Below are 17115 nucleotides of genomic sequence, written 5' to 3' on the forward strand. Positions count from 1 at the left end.
GTTACCACACACACACACACACACACACACACACACACACACACACACACACACACACACACACACACACACACACACACACACACACACACTGACTTGCAGCCAACGGCACAATAAGTGAGTTCAGCTGCACCTCAACAGGAAGTTCCCCATTTTACACGGTTGTTATTTCTACCTTTCTGCAAAGATGCACATCAGGGTTGACTGTCATGCATTCTAATAGTAACTAAACAATACAAACAAGGTTGAAATTAAACCATTCTAATAGCAACTTTACAATAAATACAAGGTTCAAATGAAAGTTGTGCTCTGAGTTGTATATTTTAATTTTGCAATGAAATAAAGAAGCTTGTTTTAGAATACTTATATATATAGCATTATTCATTTCATTTCATACCCAATCTATTTACAATGCCTAACGCCACTTGTATGCACCTGACAAATCCATATGAGAACTCAACACATAGCTAGATGACTCAATTAATCAATCGGGAAAATAATAATAATACTTTTAATCATGATTTTATTTTATTAATCAATAGATCAGAACTGGGGGAGCAAGTGCCCCACCTAATAAAATCGCCACTTGGAAGAGAGAGAGAGAGAGAGAGAGAGAGAGAGAGAGAGAGAGAGAGAGAGAGCTCTGTACATAGAAATGCTGCTGCTTACACACAGAGCAACTATACCTTTAAATACATTTGATAACTTTGCTGCTGTTTGTCCCAAAGGTTTTATACTAAGTGAACGCAAAACATTGAAATACTGGCTGTCATTTGTTTCAAAAGTTTATCCCAAGATAACCTTTCCTATATGAGAGAGAGAGAGGGGGGGGGGGTTGTCTATGAAAGAGTTCCAGGTCCAACAGAACACCTACTGGGAAGAATCAGGCAGAACATGAACTCCTACGCATCATAAGCTCATTTCCATAACTCTAAGCTCTAACTACCAGCCTGACTGAATGACTTCCAGGGGGGAGTATAGATGTCATGCCCCATCTCTAACCAGTGGTGAACATTTTTTAGGTATTTTTTTACGTTTCTGGAGTATTTCTAATTTGCAATACTTTTACTTCTACTCCACTACATCTCAGAGGCAAATATTGTGCTTTTACTCCACTACAATTATTTATTATTACAAAACATACATTAACCACTTCAGCCCTATACGTATATCAATACATTTTGGCCATTTGAAAATAGCCGATCTACAAGCTCACAATATGTCGCAAAGCGGCGCATTGTGAGCTTGTAGATCTGCTAAATATTTTCAAAATATTTTCTTTTAGCTTGTAGATCTGCTCTTTTCAAAATGTATATTTTTTTAAACTTGTGAAATGGGGACATTCTGCATAATGACTCCTTGATGCCAATACTTTTGTACTTTTACTCAAGTAAGTCCGGACTTTTACGTGTAACAGAATATTTCTACATGATGATATTGATACTTTCATTTAACTAATGTCAATATTGTTTATTTGTTTATATATTGTATTACTTGTTCCACCACTGCTCAATACTGACTGCCTGCAGAGGGAGTAGATAGATGTCATACTCCATCTCTACCATAAGACCAGCCTGACTGACTGACTGACTGACTGACTGACTCCAGAGGCAGTAGATAGATGTCATGCCCCTTGCAGCTCCTGTTATGCTAACAGGGTGAATCCATCCATCTGGCACACGGTGTTCATACTGCTACACCTCACGGCCTACTTCTTTCTCTCTCTTCCCAACTCACTTTGCACTCTCCTCTCCTCTCCTCTCCTCTCCTCTCCTCTCCTCTCCTGAGATCCAGTTTATTTATTTATTATAATATTTTTATTTGCACAAGCTCACAGTGAGCGGTGGAGGTGTGGGAGGTGTCAGTGCACCCACTAGTCTGGAAGCAATGAACCAGCAGGAAGACCTGGGATTAAACGCCCTTATTTCTCCACATCTCTACATCTCAGAAACTTAAAACCCACCCAAAAAAATGGTTCAGGATGTTTGTGTGCGACTGTTCTTGCCAAACCTGGGCACAGCGGACGTCTGGTCAATGCGTTTCAATGAGAATGGGCACGGAACAGTTTCTTTCCACACAGCGGAAAAAGTCTGCGTCCATGCGCGGCCATCTTGCCGATCCATACAACAGCCCTGACGTCACATTGCTGTTGTAGAGTCTGATTTTAGTTCTTAGTCTAAGTGTGTAGCCTAGGCCTACTGCCTAGACTTCCAGCTGGATTGGAGCCTAACAAAAACACTGAGTGTATGCAATGTATGCACTGACCCGAGCAAAACAATGTTCCCTTGTGGATAAAAAAGGACATCTAATCTAATATTACTATAATCATTGCTATAGAGAGTTAACTAAATCACTTATTTTGATAACAAACAAAACGTTACAAAAAATAACAAAATAAAATCACCTACCTCAACGTTAAGTTGTATGAATCAAGTATATTCTAAATCCAGAATGATGATTAACCCTAATCTCACTATTGTTAAAACAAATTTGTTTTCAATCAAATACCTATAGTCCACAAGAGACAGAGCCATTATGATGCTTATTCTTCTCATTTAACTGTACAGAGCTAGGAGCTAGGTACTGACACTGGCTGCTTCACAATGTGATGGTAAAATAAATGAGATGTAGGCCTATTATAGCAACACAGGATTATAGCAACACAGTAATACACCTCTGGGACATTTTTAATTAAATTGGACACGAGGACTTCTTAAAAACATCAACAATGAATTTGGAAACATTGGAGATGAGTCACAACAGTGAATTAAGGTAAGGCAATTAGATAGGCCTGCAACAACAATAAGAAGAAATAATTGAGTATTTCTTATTCTGTGTGTGTGTGTGTGTGTGTGTGTGTGTGTGTGTGTGTGTGTGTGTGTGTGTGTGTGTGTGTGTGTGTGTGTGTGTGTGTGTGTGTGTGTGTGTGTGTGTGTGTGTGTGTGTGTGTGTGTGTGTGTGTGTGTGTGTGTGTGTGTGTGTGTGTGTGTGTGTGTGTGTGTGTGTGCGCGCGCGCGAGAGAGAGAGAACGTGACAGATTCACAGGGATGCACCTGCTTGTCTGAACACTTGGCTTGCCTCTCATTGGAAGTTAATTATTTGTATTATTATTAGCCATATTCATTGTTTTTGTGTAGTTAATGTGTTTTTGAAGCTTTACTGAAACTTGATTAATGGACTGTGACGTCAAAGTCCACGGGCCAATCACAGCACTTTTCTGAGCCTAATCATTCAGAAAACCCCAGACCACAGGAAAACCACTGAACGTTCAAAGTTCCGTTTTTTTGGGGTGTAATGGAGGTCAGACTAAAACCCAGAAAAATAAAAATAGAAATTTGATGTGATGTGATGAAACCTTTAAATTGTTTTGGGGAAAATGCTGCCAATTGTCCCAAAAGTGATGCAACATCCTGAAAGATTGCTGCCATTTGTTTCAAAAAGCTTCACAGACCAAGCTACCTGGCTGTGGCAACGTGTATAATGTAACTTTCTATTAGTAAATAGAAAAAACAACAGTGGTTTTGTAAGCCAGTTTTTCCAAGTTGTGACATATAGCTCTGTTTACACAACGCTGTAGCCCCTCCAATAATGCTTTCCTCATTTTGTTCTTTAATTGTTTTATTAAGTTGCTGACACTTGCTTTGGAGATGTAAACGTTTTTTTTTGTCATGCCAATCAGTGGTGGAAAGTAACTAAGTATATTTACCAATACCTACATACTGTACTTAAGTACAATTTTGAGTTTCTTTTTACTTTAATGTATAGTATTTCCAATTTTCAATACTTTACTTCTACTCCACTACATCTCAGAGGCAAATATTGTACTTTTACTACATACATTAACCACTTTAGTTCTATTTTACATAACATAGGCTGTTTGGAAATAGCCGATCTACAAGCTCACAACGCATGGCGAAGCTTTGTGAGCTTGCAGATCTGCTATTTTCAAACATTAGTACTTTTACTTCTGGTACTTTAAGTATATTTTGATGCCAATACTTTTGTACTTTTACTTAGGTAACATTTGGAACACAGGCCTTTTACTTACTTGTAACAAAGTATTTTTATAATGTGATATTGCTACTTTTAGTAAAATATCTGAGTACTTCTTCCACCACTGATGCCAATAAAGCTCTTTTAATTGAATTGAACATTGAGCTGCCTGGACTGGAACTTTCTTATGGTTGCATCCATAAATAGTGCAACACCGCCATCTAGTGGATTGTAGTGGTCCTTGCTATAACCAATGTCTGTCAGCCTAGAGCTAGTGTTGCCATGTCCGCTTATTATAAGCGGCTTGCTTGTAAATATTGGCAGTTGCGGTTTTTTTTCTGGCTTGTTTCTAAAGTGTAGTTGATTATTTGGAGCTTAATTGTTTCCTAATGTTGTTTAAACCGGTGGTTCTCAAATATTTTCATGTAAAGGACCCCCAAATTAATACGTATATGTCCACGCCCCCCCCCCCCCCCCCCCCATCTGAACATATTTTATGCCAGGGACAAGATTCATGTTGTTGAAATGTTTTCAAAAGTATTTCAAATATTATTATTTTTTAAATAGCAGATCTACAAGCTCACAACCCATCACAAGCTTGTAGATTTGCTTGTAGCTGCTATTTTAAAACATTAATCTAGATTTTTGTAGATATGCTATTTTCAAAAATAAATATTAGAAACATGTTTATAAAATAAATATGATAAAAAAAAAAAATACAAAAAAATCAATCAAAATTATTTTTGAAAATAGCAGATCTACAAGCTCTGTGAGCTTGTAGATCTGCTATTTTCAAAGTGGGTGAAAACTGGTTTCTCCTTTTTTTTGGAGGCTTGTTCTCATAGACATGGTTTGCTTGTTTTTCTCTCGCAAAAATCTGGCAACGCTGCCAGTCAGTCAGTCAGTCACGTGGTTGGTCACATGGGTCACGTGATCACCAGTACGGAAGCCGAGGAGGGTGAAAGCCAAAATGGCGGACGACACGGTAAACAGTAGCAGCGCTGCTATCGGCTCTCATCATGAAGATGGTTCTGATGTCGGTTCCTCGGCACCAGACCCGGGACCGGCCGAGGCCCCCCGGCTGTCAGACCTTCTTACGGACGGCTGGAGGCTGTATGAGGAGGTGGACTCCACCAGGGAGCCCAGCGGGTCCAGTCCCGTTCAGATGAAGGTCCGAAAGGGACTGACTGCGCTGGAGGAGGCGACGAGGTACCAACACCAAGCTTACTTCATAATAGTCTGAGCTCCACCCCGCCAGATTGCCCTGGACTGTCACCAGTAAAGCCCGTATTTCTCCAAACATGTACAAATGATAAATATAAGGTGCTTATCCGCTTGCCCCACATGTTAACTAGGTGTCCGGAGTATTTGTGTAATGTATTAATCCATATTATTCTATAAAGAAGTGTTTTAATCCCGTCTGTGGCCGATTCTATCGTGTGTTCCCAATGGGCGGTAGTGACGGGGCGCATCCGGTGAAAGCTGGAATTACACGCAATGTAAACAGGAAGTGGAGGGGGGAGAACATGGCGTTTGGCGACAGACGGGATTAAAACACTTATTTATTGAAGAATATGGATTAATGCATTGCACAACAATTGTCCGGAAACCTAGTAAACATTTAGAGAAAGCGGGTAAATACCTTATATTTATCATTTGTACATGTCTGGAGAAATACGGGCTTTACTGGTGACATTACAGGGCAAACAGGGGGGGTGGAGCTAAGACTCTCGTAGAGGTAACACTTGTCAAAATCGATAAAATACATCTACCAGAGTATTGATCTAAGGCTAATACCAGTCTATGACAGGGCAGAACATACTTTATAATTAGAATATTTCATATTACATCATATAATTATACCAGTCTGTGACGGACAGACAATCATTTTAATAAGAATACTTTATATTACATCATATAAAGCAGTGCTTCTCAGCCTTTTCAGACCGCGACCCCCCCATAATAATGATATTTGAACTGATTTGAACTTCTACAAGCAAAACAAAAATAGCAGATCTGCAAGCTCTAAACGCCTCGCGCTGCTAGGCGTTGAGAGCTTGTAGATCTGCTATTTTTGGCAAAGAGGCTATAGGTGCAGAGGGAAAAAGAGTAGACCAAGTAAAAAAAAACAACATTCATCTGAAACACAATTTTATACAATATAGAGGGTGTCCCTGCTTCATCTCTCTCTCTCAGCTAGGGGGTCCTTGGCCTGAAAACGTTGAAGACCACTGGGATAGACGATCACTATCATCACAGCATAATAGAAAAACAACACAATGATATATTAACACACAATAATACACAAACACTATATGTAAAAAGGAGATGAGAACATTACAGATTTACCTGCCCTTGTGATCTCCTCATAGATGTTTTTTTTTTTAAAGAAACCAGTGTTACACATCCTTTCATGGATGCTGTGTGGGCATTCCACATTATGGTGGCAGCGCACATGTTATAATCACAATTATATAATGTAATAATAATAATCTTTATTTGTATAAAGCTTTTTAAAAACAAGTTTACAACGTGCTTCACAACAGACAGTGTGGAGAAAGCAAAACAGAAAAACAGAAAAACAAGACACAGACAGTTCATTTAACAAATACAACAGCAAAGAAGCAGAAAACAACAATAGAGGACATACAATGGAGTCCTCAGATATAGGGTATAGTGCTCTTGTTAAAAGCCATTCTAAAAAAAGTGGGTCTTTAGACGAGTTTTAAAAATGGCCAGTGAGGTAGCTTGCCTAACTTCCAGAGGAAGATTATTCCATAAAAGTGGAGCCCTAACAGAAAATGCTCTACCCCCTTCTGTGACCATGTTAGATGTGTTTACATCAAGCAACAGCTGGTCTGATGATCTACGGTTGCGGGAAGGGATGTAAGGAGACACGGACAAGGTCTGAGCTTTAGGCAGGTGCAAGGCTGTTTCGTGATTTAAAAACAAACAATAATGTTTTAAAATCAATTCTTAAAACCACAGGTAGCCAGGGTAGTGAGGCCAGAACAGGGGTGATATGGTCAAATCTTCTGGTTCTACTAAGCACCCTAGCTGCAGTATTTTGGACCAGTTGAAGGCGGTTGATGTTTTTTTGAGGGAGACTGGAAAAAAGGGAGTTACAATTATAGTCCAGGGGATTTGTGACAAAGGCATGAATGAGACTTTGTGCATCAGAAAATGTAATGAATGACCTGATTTTCGAGATGCTCCTTAGTTGGCAGATTTTGTGATGTTGGAGAAATGTTTACTAAATTCTGACTCGAGTCAAAAATGACACCAAGGTTTTTGGCCTCCTTGGAGCATTGCAAACCTTGGGCTTCAAGCAGCAGGGATACACTGTCTCTGTGTGTCTCTTTTTGGTCCATGTATGACAACGAACGGTCGACTAAACTAAAACCGTCCTGATTGGTGCAGGATGGTATCCCAGCTGGACCTGTTCAGCCGTAACGAGGAGCTGGAGGAGGTGGCCACGGCCGACGTCAAGTACCTGCTGCTGCCTGCCCTCCAGGGGGCGCTCACCATGAAGCTGTCCAACCGCGACAAACGCCTGGAGGCGGTGCGCAGCGCCCGGGCGCACTTCTACGACTTCCTGCGGAGGTGTAAAGAATACAACGTGGCCAAGTTCACCATGCCAAAGACCTCCACTATAGAGGAGGAGGAGGAGGAGGAGGAGGAGGAGGAAGGGTCTGGAGAGAGTGTTGTAGCAAAGGTACGTGGGTTTTATAAACACACACACACACACACACACACACACACACACAACTCTGTTCTCCTTGTTTATAATGCCAAGTGCATTATCTAGTGGATTGTTTTCTCGTGGTCTAACTTCTTATTTTAATCCATTAACTCTTTGACTGCCGTCGACGCGTTATCGAGTCAGTTGCTAGTTTGTCCAGTTAGCCGTCGACGCGTTAGACGCGCATTTGTAATTATTGTTATTTATTATTGTCAAGATCACGGTCTGGTCTTGAATCCTAAGGGAACAGTAAAACTGTAACACAAACGGATACGGAAATATAACGTCATGCCGTTCCCGTCGACTCCATGTTTGTAGTTTGTTTTCTTTTGCCTGTATCTCTGTTCTTTTTTTTGTGTCCATTTTTCCGAGGAGACGCGTGTTTCCAACGGCCTGTAGTGAAGGGGACACTAGCCCTGGCCTGGATGCAATGTTTTGCTTCTGGAGCAATAGTAAACCGGAAACACAGTAAATCGATCGATAAATATGGATCTAAACTTTTATGACAACTTTAAAACTAATAGAAACACGAAAATCGAAAAATCGATTGGCACTGGGTGAGTACATTATGAAAATACTCTGGCAGTCAAAGAGTTAAGACCGCGTAAAGATCTGCACTTAAAGCATGGCACGCACACACACACACACACACACACACACACACACACACACACACACACACACACACACACACACCGTAATCGTTCAAAGCTTTCGGACCATGTCCCCGCAAGGATTCAAGTTCTCAGTCGCCATGACCGATTACATTTTTAAAAAAAAGATTTGTATTAGAATGGTTCAAACTAGCAATAGAATACATGCTCTATTGCAGTGGTTCTCAACCAGTGGTCCAGGGACCAGCAATGGTCCTTGAGGGGGTTCCAGGTGGTCCCCATGCTAAATGATGGAGAGTTTGTAACCAAATGGGCCCTTATAGGTCCTTAACTCTTGAGAGTGTAAAATGATGCCAAAAATGTTCGCCAAACATGTTTGTGATGCGTTGTAAGCTTGTAGATCAGCTATTTCTGCTTTTTGTATATATTTGAAAATGTGTGAACATTTTTAACCCATTAAGACCTGGGACACATCTGTGTCAGTTTTTGATTTGAGCTAAAAAGCATTGTTTTACACTTTGGCTATTCAAAAATAGCAGATCTACAAGCTCATTGTGCTATGAGCTTGTAGCTTGCCTACAATGAAATGTGTCACTGCGAGGAAAAAACAAAAAGACCACTTTGCATAGATCTACGCGACTGGCACGTTGCGCAATTATTATTTAGGTTTGTGTAGAGCTACACGATTGGCACGTTTTCCACATTTTGATGTACTGAGCTTGTTGTTCTCCTCCCTCCTCCTCGTAGCCCGTAGCCCAGCCCAGAGGTCCAGACCTGGTGCTCATGGCCCAGCAGAGACAGGCTAAGATCGAGCGCTACCGCCAGAGGAAGGAGACGGAGAGCCGGATAGCGGAGATGAAGGGAGCGGTGGAGGGGGGCCAGGCCGACGACGAGGCGGTGAGGGACTTCTACCTCCTCCACGTGAGGAGGTGGGTCACCGTGGCTCTGGAGGAGATAGAGAGCATCGACGAGGAGATGGAGATCCTGAAGAGGATGGGCTCCCTGTCACACGGAGGAGGAGGACCACCCAAGCACCCCCCCAGACCCCCCATGAAGCCATTCATCCTCACCAAAGACGCTGTGCAGGTAATGGAGACGTAGGATGAGTCATGAGTCATTCGACCCATTAAGACCTGGAACGCATCTGTGTCATTTTTTTAATTTGAGCTAAAAAGGCATTGTTTTACACTTTAGCTTTTCAAAAATAGCAGATCTACAAGCTCGTAGTGCCGCGCTATGAGCTTGTAGATCTGCTATTTTTGAAAAATGTTTGTGTGCAAATCTTTGAATATATATTATTTTAAAGCGAACATTTTTAGCTGAAATCTTTGCTTCTGGGGGGTCCCTGGAACAACATATTTTGAGATGGGAGTCATCGGCCAAATACATATAATTTTGGGGGTCCTTGACATGAAAAAGTTTGAGCACCACTGATATAGAAACATACGTTTTTCAGAAAACTGTTGGGATTCAGAAGACATGTTTGTAGAATCGGCTTCAGGTCTTAATGGGTTAACACTCAATTAGGCCTGGACACATTTAAACATTTGTATTTGAGTCCACATTTATAAAATACATTACAAGAGCAGCACATATCTTTCAGTTGTTTCTGATGTCCCGCACACTGGAAACAACAAACATGTGTCTCAGTGCATGAACCCAAACATGTACAGAATGGAAACAAACGTATTCACAGTCAACACTTCAGTCTGCCATATTACCAACAGCGGAGAAACATCATGGGTACAGGAAGGCCGACTGCCTATAATGGAGGCGATTGAGCAATATTTTGCAAGCTGCTTTGCCTTATATTACACTTGGACAACCTCATAATCCTCAAGCCCCCCCAAGACCACCAGCCTGTGGACATCATGGCCCTGAAGCTGCCAAATATAAAAACAATGAGCTGACACTTGTAGCCTAGATTTATAATGGCTTGTAGGAATCAAACGTGGGTGACACATCTTTTGGTGATGATTGAATGAACAATTCTGTCATGCCTGGCTATGTACAGTCCATAATAAACATTACAACCGGTTAATATATGGGACATAGACTATGATCTGATACTGTCCATGGTGTAACTAAGAGATTAACCACTTACTTTCAACCTGGTGTCCCTATTTTGGGCATGATGTCACTATAGGCAAAACAATATATGCAATTCAAGGGCGCCGACACTGCGGGTGCCTCGGGGCTAAAGCACCCAGGTGAAATGACGAGCACCCAGTGGGCGAGGGGGGCGCGCAGCCTAGGGCTTTCACCAACTAGTCGACTAGTCGACTAGTATAACCACTAGTCGACCTTGTTGGTACCAGTCGAATAGTTGAGAAAAAAAACGAAAAAAAACATATATATATATATATGTTTTTTTTTGTTTTTTTTTATATATATATATATATATATATATATATATATATATTTTTTTTTTTTTTTTATGCCATAGTAATCGCCCATCTCACTATTATTATTATCCTCCTGACTTTATTTTTAGCGGCGCTAGCCGCTCTATACCTTTAGGTATAGAGCGGATATTAGCCCTCTATACCTGGCTTTTGCGCCAAGGTTCTGATTGGTCAGGTCCGTCAACGTTCTGATTGGTCAGGCTCGCCAAGGTTCTGATTGGTCAGGTCCGTCAACGTTCTGATTGGTCAGGCTCGCCAAGGTTCTGATTGGTCAGGTCCGTCAACGTTCTGATTGGTCAGGCTCGCCAAGGTTCTGATTGGTCAGGTCCGTCAACGTTCTGATTGGTCAGGTCCGTCAACGTTCTGATTGGTCACTATTCATGACATCACTATGTTACCCATACAGCATGGGTGCCCCATACACTACTGTATGGGGCACCCATACAGCAGTGTTTCCCAAACACTGGGTCGGGACCCATTTGTGGGTCCCGACCCACAAATGGGTAAAGGTATTAGCGGCGCTAATACCTTTAGGTATAGAGCGGATATTAGCCCTCTATACCTGGCTTTTGCGTCAACGTTCTGATTGGTCAGACACGTCAACAAAGTGATTGGTCAAGCTTCACGTGACACGTGGCTATAAACACATTATAAACACTTATTGATGACAAAATGTATCAAAGGCGCCGCTACCTTCACACAGGTGTGATTTTTTATCTAAAGGGGGTCAAAAGTATGCCCAATAAAAGCCTATTATTGGGCAATGGGGATCCTTGGAGACACTGCTGTGGTGCTGTGCTGCTCTGCCAGAAGCGCTTCCCTTAAAACGGCATAAAAACAAGGGCAGGAGGATAATAATAATAGTTATATAGTAGTAGGATGGCATTCAAACAATGCCCCCCCATGCCCCCTTTTTTTTTTGTTTTTTTTTGTATTTTTTTTTTTATGTAAATTTCAACTAGTCGACTAGTCGACTACCACTTTGTCAGATTAGTCGACCTGTAAAAATCTCTAGTCGTGAAAGCCCTAGCCGCTCGCTCATACTCGCAGCGCGCAGCCGCACGCTCGTACTCGCAGCGCGCAGCCGCTCGACAACAAAACAAAGTATTTCCTTGCTTACGCCAATGAAAGTATTCCGTAAGTGTTGCGCTGGGCGAACACGGTCGCCTCGGAAAACAAGGAAGTGTTGATCAAATAGAATACATTCATGGTTACTGCATTGTCTATTTCTCACTTCAAATGTTTTCATTCTACTATCAAGAGGTCCAAGGAGTTGGTTGGTGCATAATAATCAGCCATATTAACTATTCTTATTGCTTTTTTTTGTAGCATGAAGATAGGATGGATGATTGTTTTATAAGTATTTCCCCACACTTCCGCACAGTAGGTTAAATAAGGTAATAGTAGGGAGCAGTACAGTGTCTGGAGTGATTTTTTGTTTATGATACCTTTCATTTTATGAAAAATGGCTATTGTTTTGGATAATTTTCTTTTTAAGATGTCTATATGCGGCTTCCAGGTAAGTTTATTATCAATAATGATTCCTAAAAATTTAGTATGATTTACTTGCTCTAATTCAATATCATTTATGGTTAAACGAATTGGAGATTTTATTTTTTTATTTCCAAAGATAATGAAGTTAGTTTTGCTGATGTTCAATGACAATTTATTTATGTCAAACCACTTTTTTAAGTTTTTTAAGTCATTTTCCACTGCATGCAGGAGCTGCCCCAGGTCTGCACCCGTACAGTACAAACTGGTGTCGTCTGCAAACAGAACACAGCGCATATCCTTCAGGGCTTCGCAAATGTCATTTATGTAGAGAATAAATAGTTTTGGACCCAGAACCGAGCCCTGAGGAACTCCAAATGTAGCTTGCAAGATGTCTGAGTCAACTCCATTTAAATTAACAAATTGTTTTCTGTCTTTAAGGTAGCTTACAAGCCAAGAGAGGGCAATACCCCTGATTCCATACCTCTGCATTTCTTTTAATAATATCCCATGGTCAATAGTGTCAAAAGCCTTTTTTAAATCTATGAAGACCCCTACTGTGTATTCTGTATCGTCTATTGCTTTTGAGATGTTTTCTACCAATTCTATTACTGCCATCGAAGTAGACCTTTTGGCTCTGAATCCATATTGGTGAGTGCTTAGTAGGTGGTGTTTTTCTATGAAGTTATCAAGCCTTTCCACAAAAAGTTTTTCCAGGATTTTTGAAAATTGGGATAGGAGAGAGATCGGTCTGTAGTTTGTTAGTTGCTGTTTGTCTCCGGTTTTGAATATGGGTATTACTTTAGCCGTTTTCATTTTATTTGGGAAGATACCAGTTTGGAATGATAGGTTGCATATATGGGTAAACGGAGTTACAATGGTTTCAATTATGTTTTTTACTATCATCATGTCAATATTTGTATGGTCAGTCGACTTTTTATTTTTGAATTTGTTAACAATTTGTATTATTTCATATTCATTTACACTATTGATGAAGATGGAATGTGGATTTAACTTGATAAGACTTTCATCCAAACCGTTCTTATCTCTCGGCTCCTCAATCTCCTTTGCCAGATTAGGACCTACATTTACAAAAAACTTATTGAAGTCATTTGCAATTTCCCTTGGATTATCCATTATTTTATTATCATTTTTAAAAAACTTTGGGTACTCAGCTTTTCCACTGCCTTTCTTAATTAAGCTGTTTAGTATTTTCCAGGTTCCTTGCATGTTATTTTTCTGTTGTTCCAGTAACTTATGAAAATAATCTTTTTTACTTGTTCTTATTATATTAGTTAGTTTATTTTTATATTTCTTGTATCAATTGGCTAAATTGGGGAGTATAAAGGGGTTTTATATAATATATACCAAGAAAGGCTGTATATTAATGGGTTATTTTTCTCTCTCTCTCTCTGTGTGCCACAGGCCCGTGTGTTCGGGGCCGGGTACCCCAGCCTGCCCACCATGACGGTGGACGACTGGTACGACCAGCACCAGAAGAAGGGCATGCTGCCCGACCAGGGCGTGCCCAGGAGGGCGGCGCCGGCGGACGAAGACTTTGACGCCGAGGCCCACGAGGAGGAGGAGAAGGAGAAGCGGGTGGAGGTGGACGACAGGGAGGCCCTGCAGAAAGCCAGAGACTGGGACAACTGGAAGGACAGCCATCAGAGAGGATACGGGAACCGCAAGAACATGGGCTGAAAAAAAAAATACAAAAAAACTCTACTGACCGGAGAGAGCAGTGGTTCTCAAACCTGGACCCCCCCATAGAGCAGTGGTTCTCAAACCTGGACCCCCCATAGAGCAGTGGTTCTCAAACCTGGACCCCCCATAGAGCAGTGGTTCTCAAACCTGGACCCCCCATAGAGCAGTGGTTCTCAAACTTGGGGCCCCCCATAGAGCAGTGGTTCTCAAACTTCAAGGACCCCCAAAATGATATGTATTTGGCCGCGGACCTCCATCTCAAATATTTTGTTCCAGGGACCCCCCCCAGAAGCAAACATTTGTTAAAAATGTTCACAAATGTTCAAGATTAAAAAAAATATATATAGCAGATCTACAAGCTCATAATGAGCTTTTATATCTGCTATTTTTGAATAGCTGACGTATAAAAGGTTAAAGTGGTTAAAATGATTGTGATGCTATGTTAACCACTTTAGCTGGGGACCCCCTGGAACCCCCTCCCCGGATCAACCCCACTTTTGAGAGCCACTACTGTAGAGAAACTGCTGGAGTCGGAATTACATTTTCTTTGTTTTTATTTCTCGTTTTTTAAATCAAGTTCAGGAGGTGGAGAATTCTTCAAATTTCTAAATAGGCTCTATGCATAGCAAATGCATATTGGGCCTCTTCCTTACTTACCTACCAATGGTACTAATGAAGGCTCTGTTCCATTCTGATATTGCGCATGTTGGCTCACTGGAAACACTCTGCTACACCAGTGGGCCTCAAAGTGTGGTCCAGGGACCCTCATGGTTCCTCGAGGAGGGTTCCAAAATGGCCCCTTACGGATGTGTAACTCTGAGAGTGAATGGGTGTCTTTGAAATAAAATAAAAAGTTTGAGAACCACTGTGCTACAATAAATGGAACAGAGCCTTCATTAGTATCATTGGTAACACCTGTGAAGGAAGTAAGGAAGAGGCCCAATTTCTTTTCCAATATGGCCGCTGTGCATGGAGCCTATTGTGAGAGACATGTTGGTGTGTGAAGGTTGTAAGAAGTTGAACGTGGGGCTGTTGGTCACATTTCACTAAACAGGGCAACATCAACCCGAGCAAAAAGTTGTTATTTTTCATGTTTATTTAGTTGTTTGTTTTGTAGGTCTGATAAAAAACACAACCTCCTCTCGCCAAACGTTTTTTCTTTTCAATGAACTTTGAAGTTAAAACGGTTACTGAATGTATTGGATTGAAACCCCCTGTCTGTGGTCTTTACGTGTTTGTTCATTTTACTGTCCTTGTGAAATAATAATAAAGTAACGGATTACAAACCCACGTGGAACGTGTTCATGATCAAATAACCTTTTACAAGAAAACAGCAGAGCAGAACGTCAGACCCTTAACCCATTAAGACCGGGAACGCATCTGTGTGTCTTTTAGATGGCTTTGGCTATTCAAAAATAGCAGATCTACAAGCTCATAGCACGGCACTCAGTGCGATCTGAAAAAAGTCAGACGATGACTGTTGATCCCTATGACGGCTAATGTTGAACTCTTATAAATACAGGGTTCCCACGGTTGTGAAATTCCTGGCAATATTATGAAATTAGAAACACTTTTCATAGATAAAATAATAGCTCTACCAGCTAACAACACGTTGCACCGCGATACGTTGTTAGCTTGTAGATCTGTTCTTTTGGTCACGTGACACCTTCACTGGAGTCTGTCTCAGGGCATTGATAGAACACTGGTTAAAGAGCTTCATTATTGCACGGTATGAATTGCTACAGGCCTGGAAATGGGCTGAAAAAACACTTTGGAAAAGTTATGGAAATGTGTTAAATGTGGGTGGGAAGTGGAACCACGTAAATGGACAAAGTTAGTGAATGCAGTATTGTTCCTTAGAAGACAAAAGGACATCCGATTCTACAAATGTCTTCTAAATCCCAACATTATTCTGAAAAAAACGTATGTTTCTATATCAGTGGTGCTCAAACGTTTTCATGTCAAGGACCCCCAAAATTATATGTATTTGGCCGCTGACCTGAATCTCAAAATGTTTTGTTCCAGGGACCCCCCAGAAGCAAAGAATAGAGTTAAAAATGTTCGCTTTAAACAATATATATTCAAAGATTTGCACACATTTTCATGATTTTCCAAACATAGCAGATCTACAAGCTCATAGCGCGGCACTCGGTGCCGCGCTATGAGCTTGTAGATCTGCTATTTTTGAATAGCCAAAGTGTAAAATAATGTTTTTTAGCTCAAATGAAAAAGTGACACAGATGCGTTCCAGGTCTAAATGGGTTAAGCAGTGGTGATAGAAGTACTAAATTGTTTTACTTAGGTAAAAGTATCAATAGGCCTGCCACAATCTAGAAATACTCAGTTACAAGTAAATGTCTGGTATTTAAAATTTACTTGAGTAAAAGTACAAAAGTATTGGCATCAACATCTACTTAAAGTACCAAAAGTAAAAGTACTCATTATGCAGAATGTCCCATTTCAAGTAAATAAAAAACATCACGTGGATGCACCTGGGACGTACCATCAGTGTTGTAGCCTGGGGTCAACGGGTGTTTGGGGTCTCGCAACAACATACACCCTCGCCCAGGTGACCCAGCCGGGGTTGATCAAGCCCCCGACTTACGTCCCAGTAGCTGCCCACGGTCAGTCCTCTTTGGGCAAGACAGGGCCACTCAGTCCACTTCTCCGGAACTACTCTGCCGGGTGCGAGGGAGGCTCTGGCACGTGGAGGGACTATAGAGTACAGAAGTCCTGACGTCACTCGTTCATCCCCAGGTTCGTAAGGTAATTTCTCTATGGAGAATAACATTGGGTCGTCTTAGAATCGTCTCATATAAGAATTGTGGTCCAAAAATAAACAAACTGTCTCAGCGATATTGCCAGGGAGGAGATTCTGTATCGTTTATGATAGTCAGTCATTTATATTTCATACAGTCTGTTTCTGGCGAAAATTTAACTAATTCGGCGGAAGAAACATTATCGTTTTCTCACCGTCAGTTGATGCTTTACATCCATAGGAGTAAAACAATTGTTTATTTTTGGAACACAGTTCTTATTTGACGAGCTTATAATAGATCTGCTATTTTCAAATAGCCGAAGTATATACTGTATAGGGCTGAAGTGGAATCAAGCCATAGGGGCTTTCCTGGGCAATCCTATTTAGTTGACCATGTATTGTAAACTG

General features: G+C 41.0%; 1 protein-coding gene across 1 annotated transcript; it reads left to right on the forward strand.

Annotated features, from left to right (window-relative positions):
• Window positions 1-4947: 4947 nt before the first annotated feature.
• igbp1 (immunoglobulin (CD79A) binding protein 1) lies at window positions 4948-15239 on the forward strand. The gene is made up of 4 exons (XM_084041133.1): window positions 4948-5202; window positions 7414-7708; window positions 9097-9435; window positions 13671-15239. Exons 1-4 carry the CDS (start codon window positions 4964-4966, stop codon window positions 13944-13946), a joined length of 1149 nt encoding a protein of 382 aa, XP_083897259.1. The 5' UTR covers window positions 4948-4963; the 3' UTR covers window positions 13947-15239.
• The last annotated feature ends 1876 nt before the right edge of the window (window positions 15240-17115 follow it).

This window comes from Gymnoscopelus microlampas, assembly GCF_963454915.1.
Source record: "Gymnoscopelus microlampas genome assembly, chromosome: 18".
In the NCBI taxonomy this organism is placed as follows: Eukaryota; Metazoa; Chordata; class Actinopteri; order Myctophiformes; family Myctophidae; genus Gymnoscopelus; species Gymnoscopelus microlampas.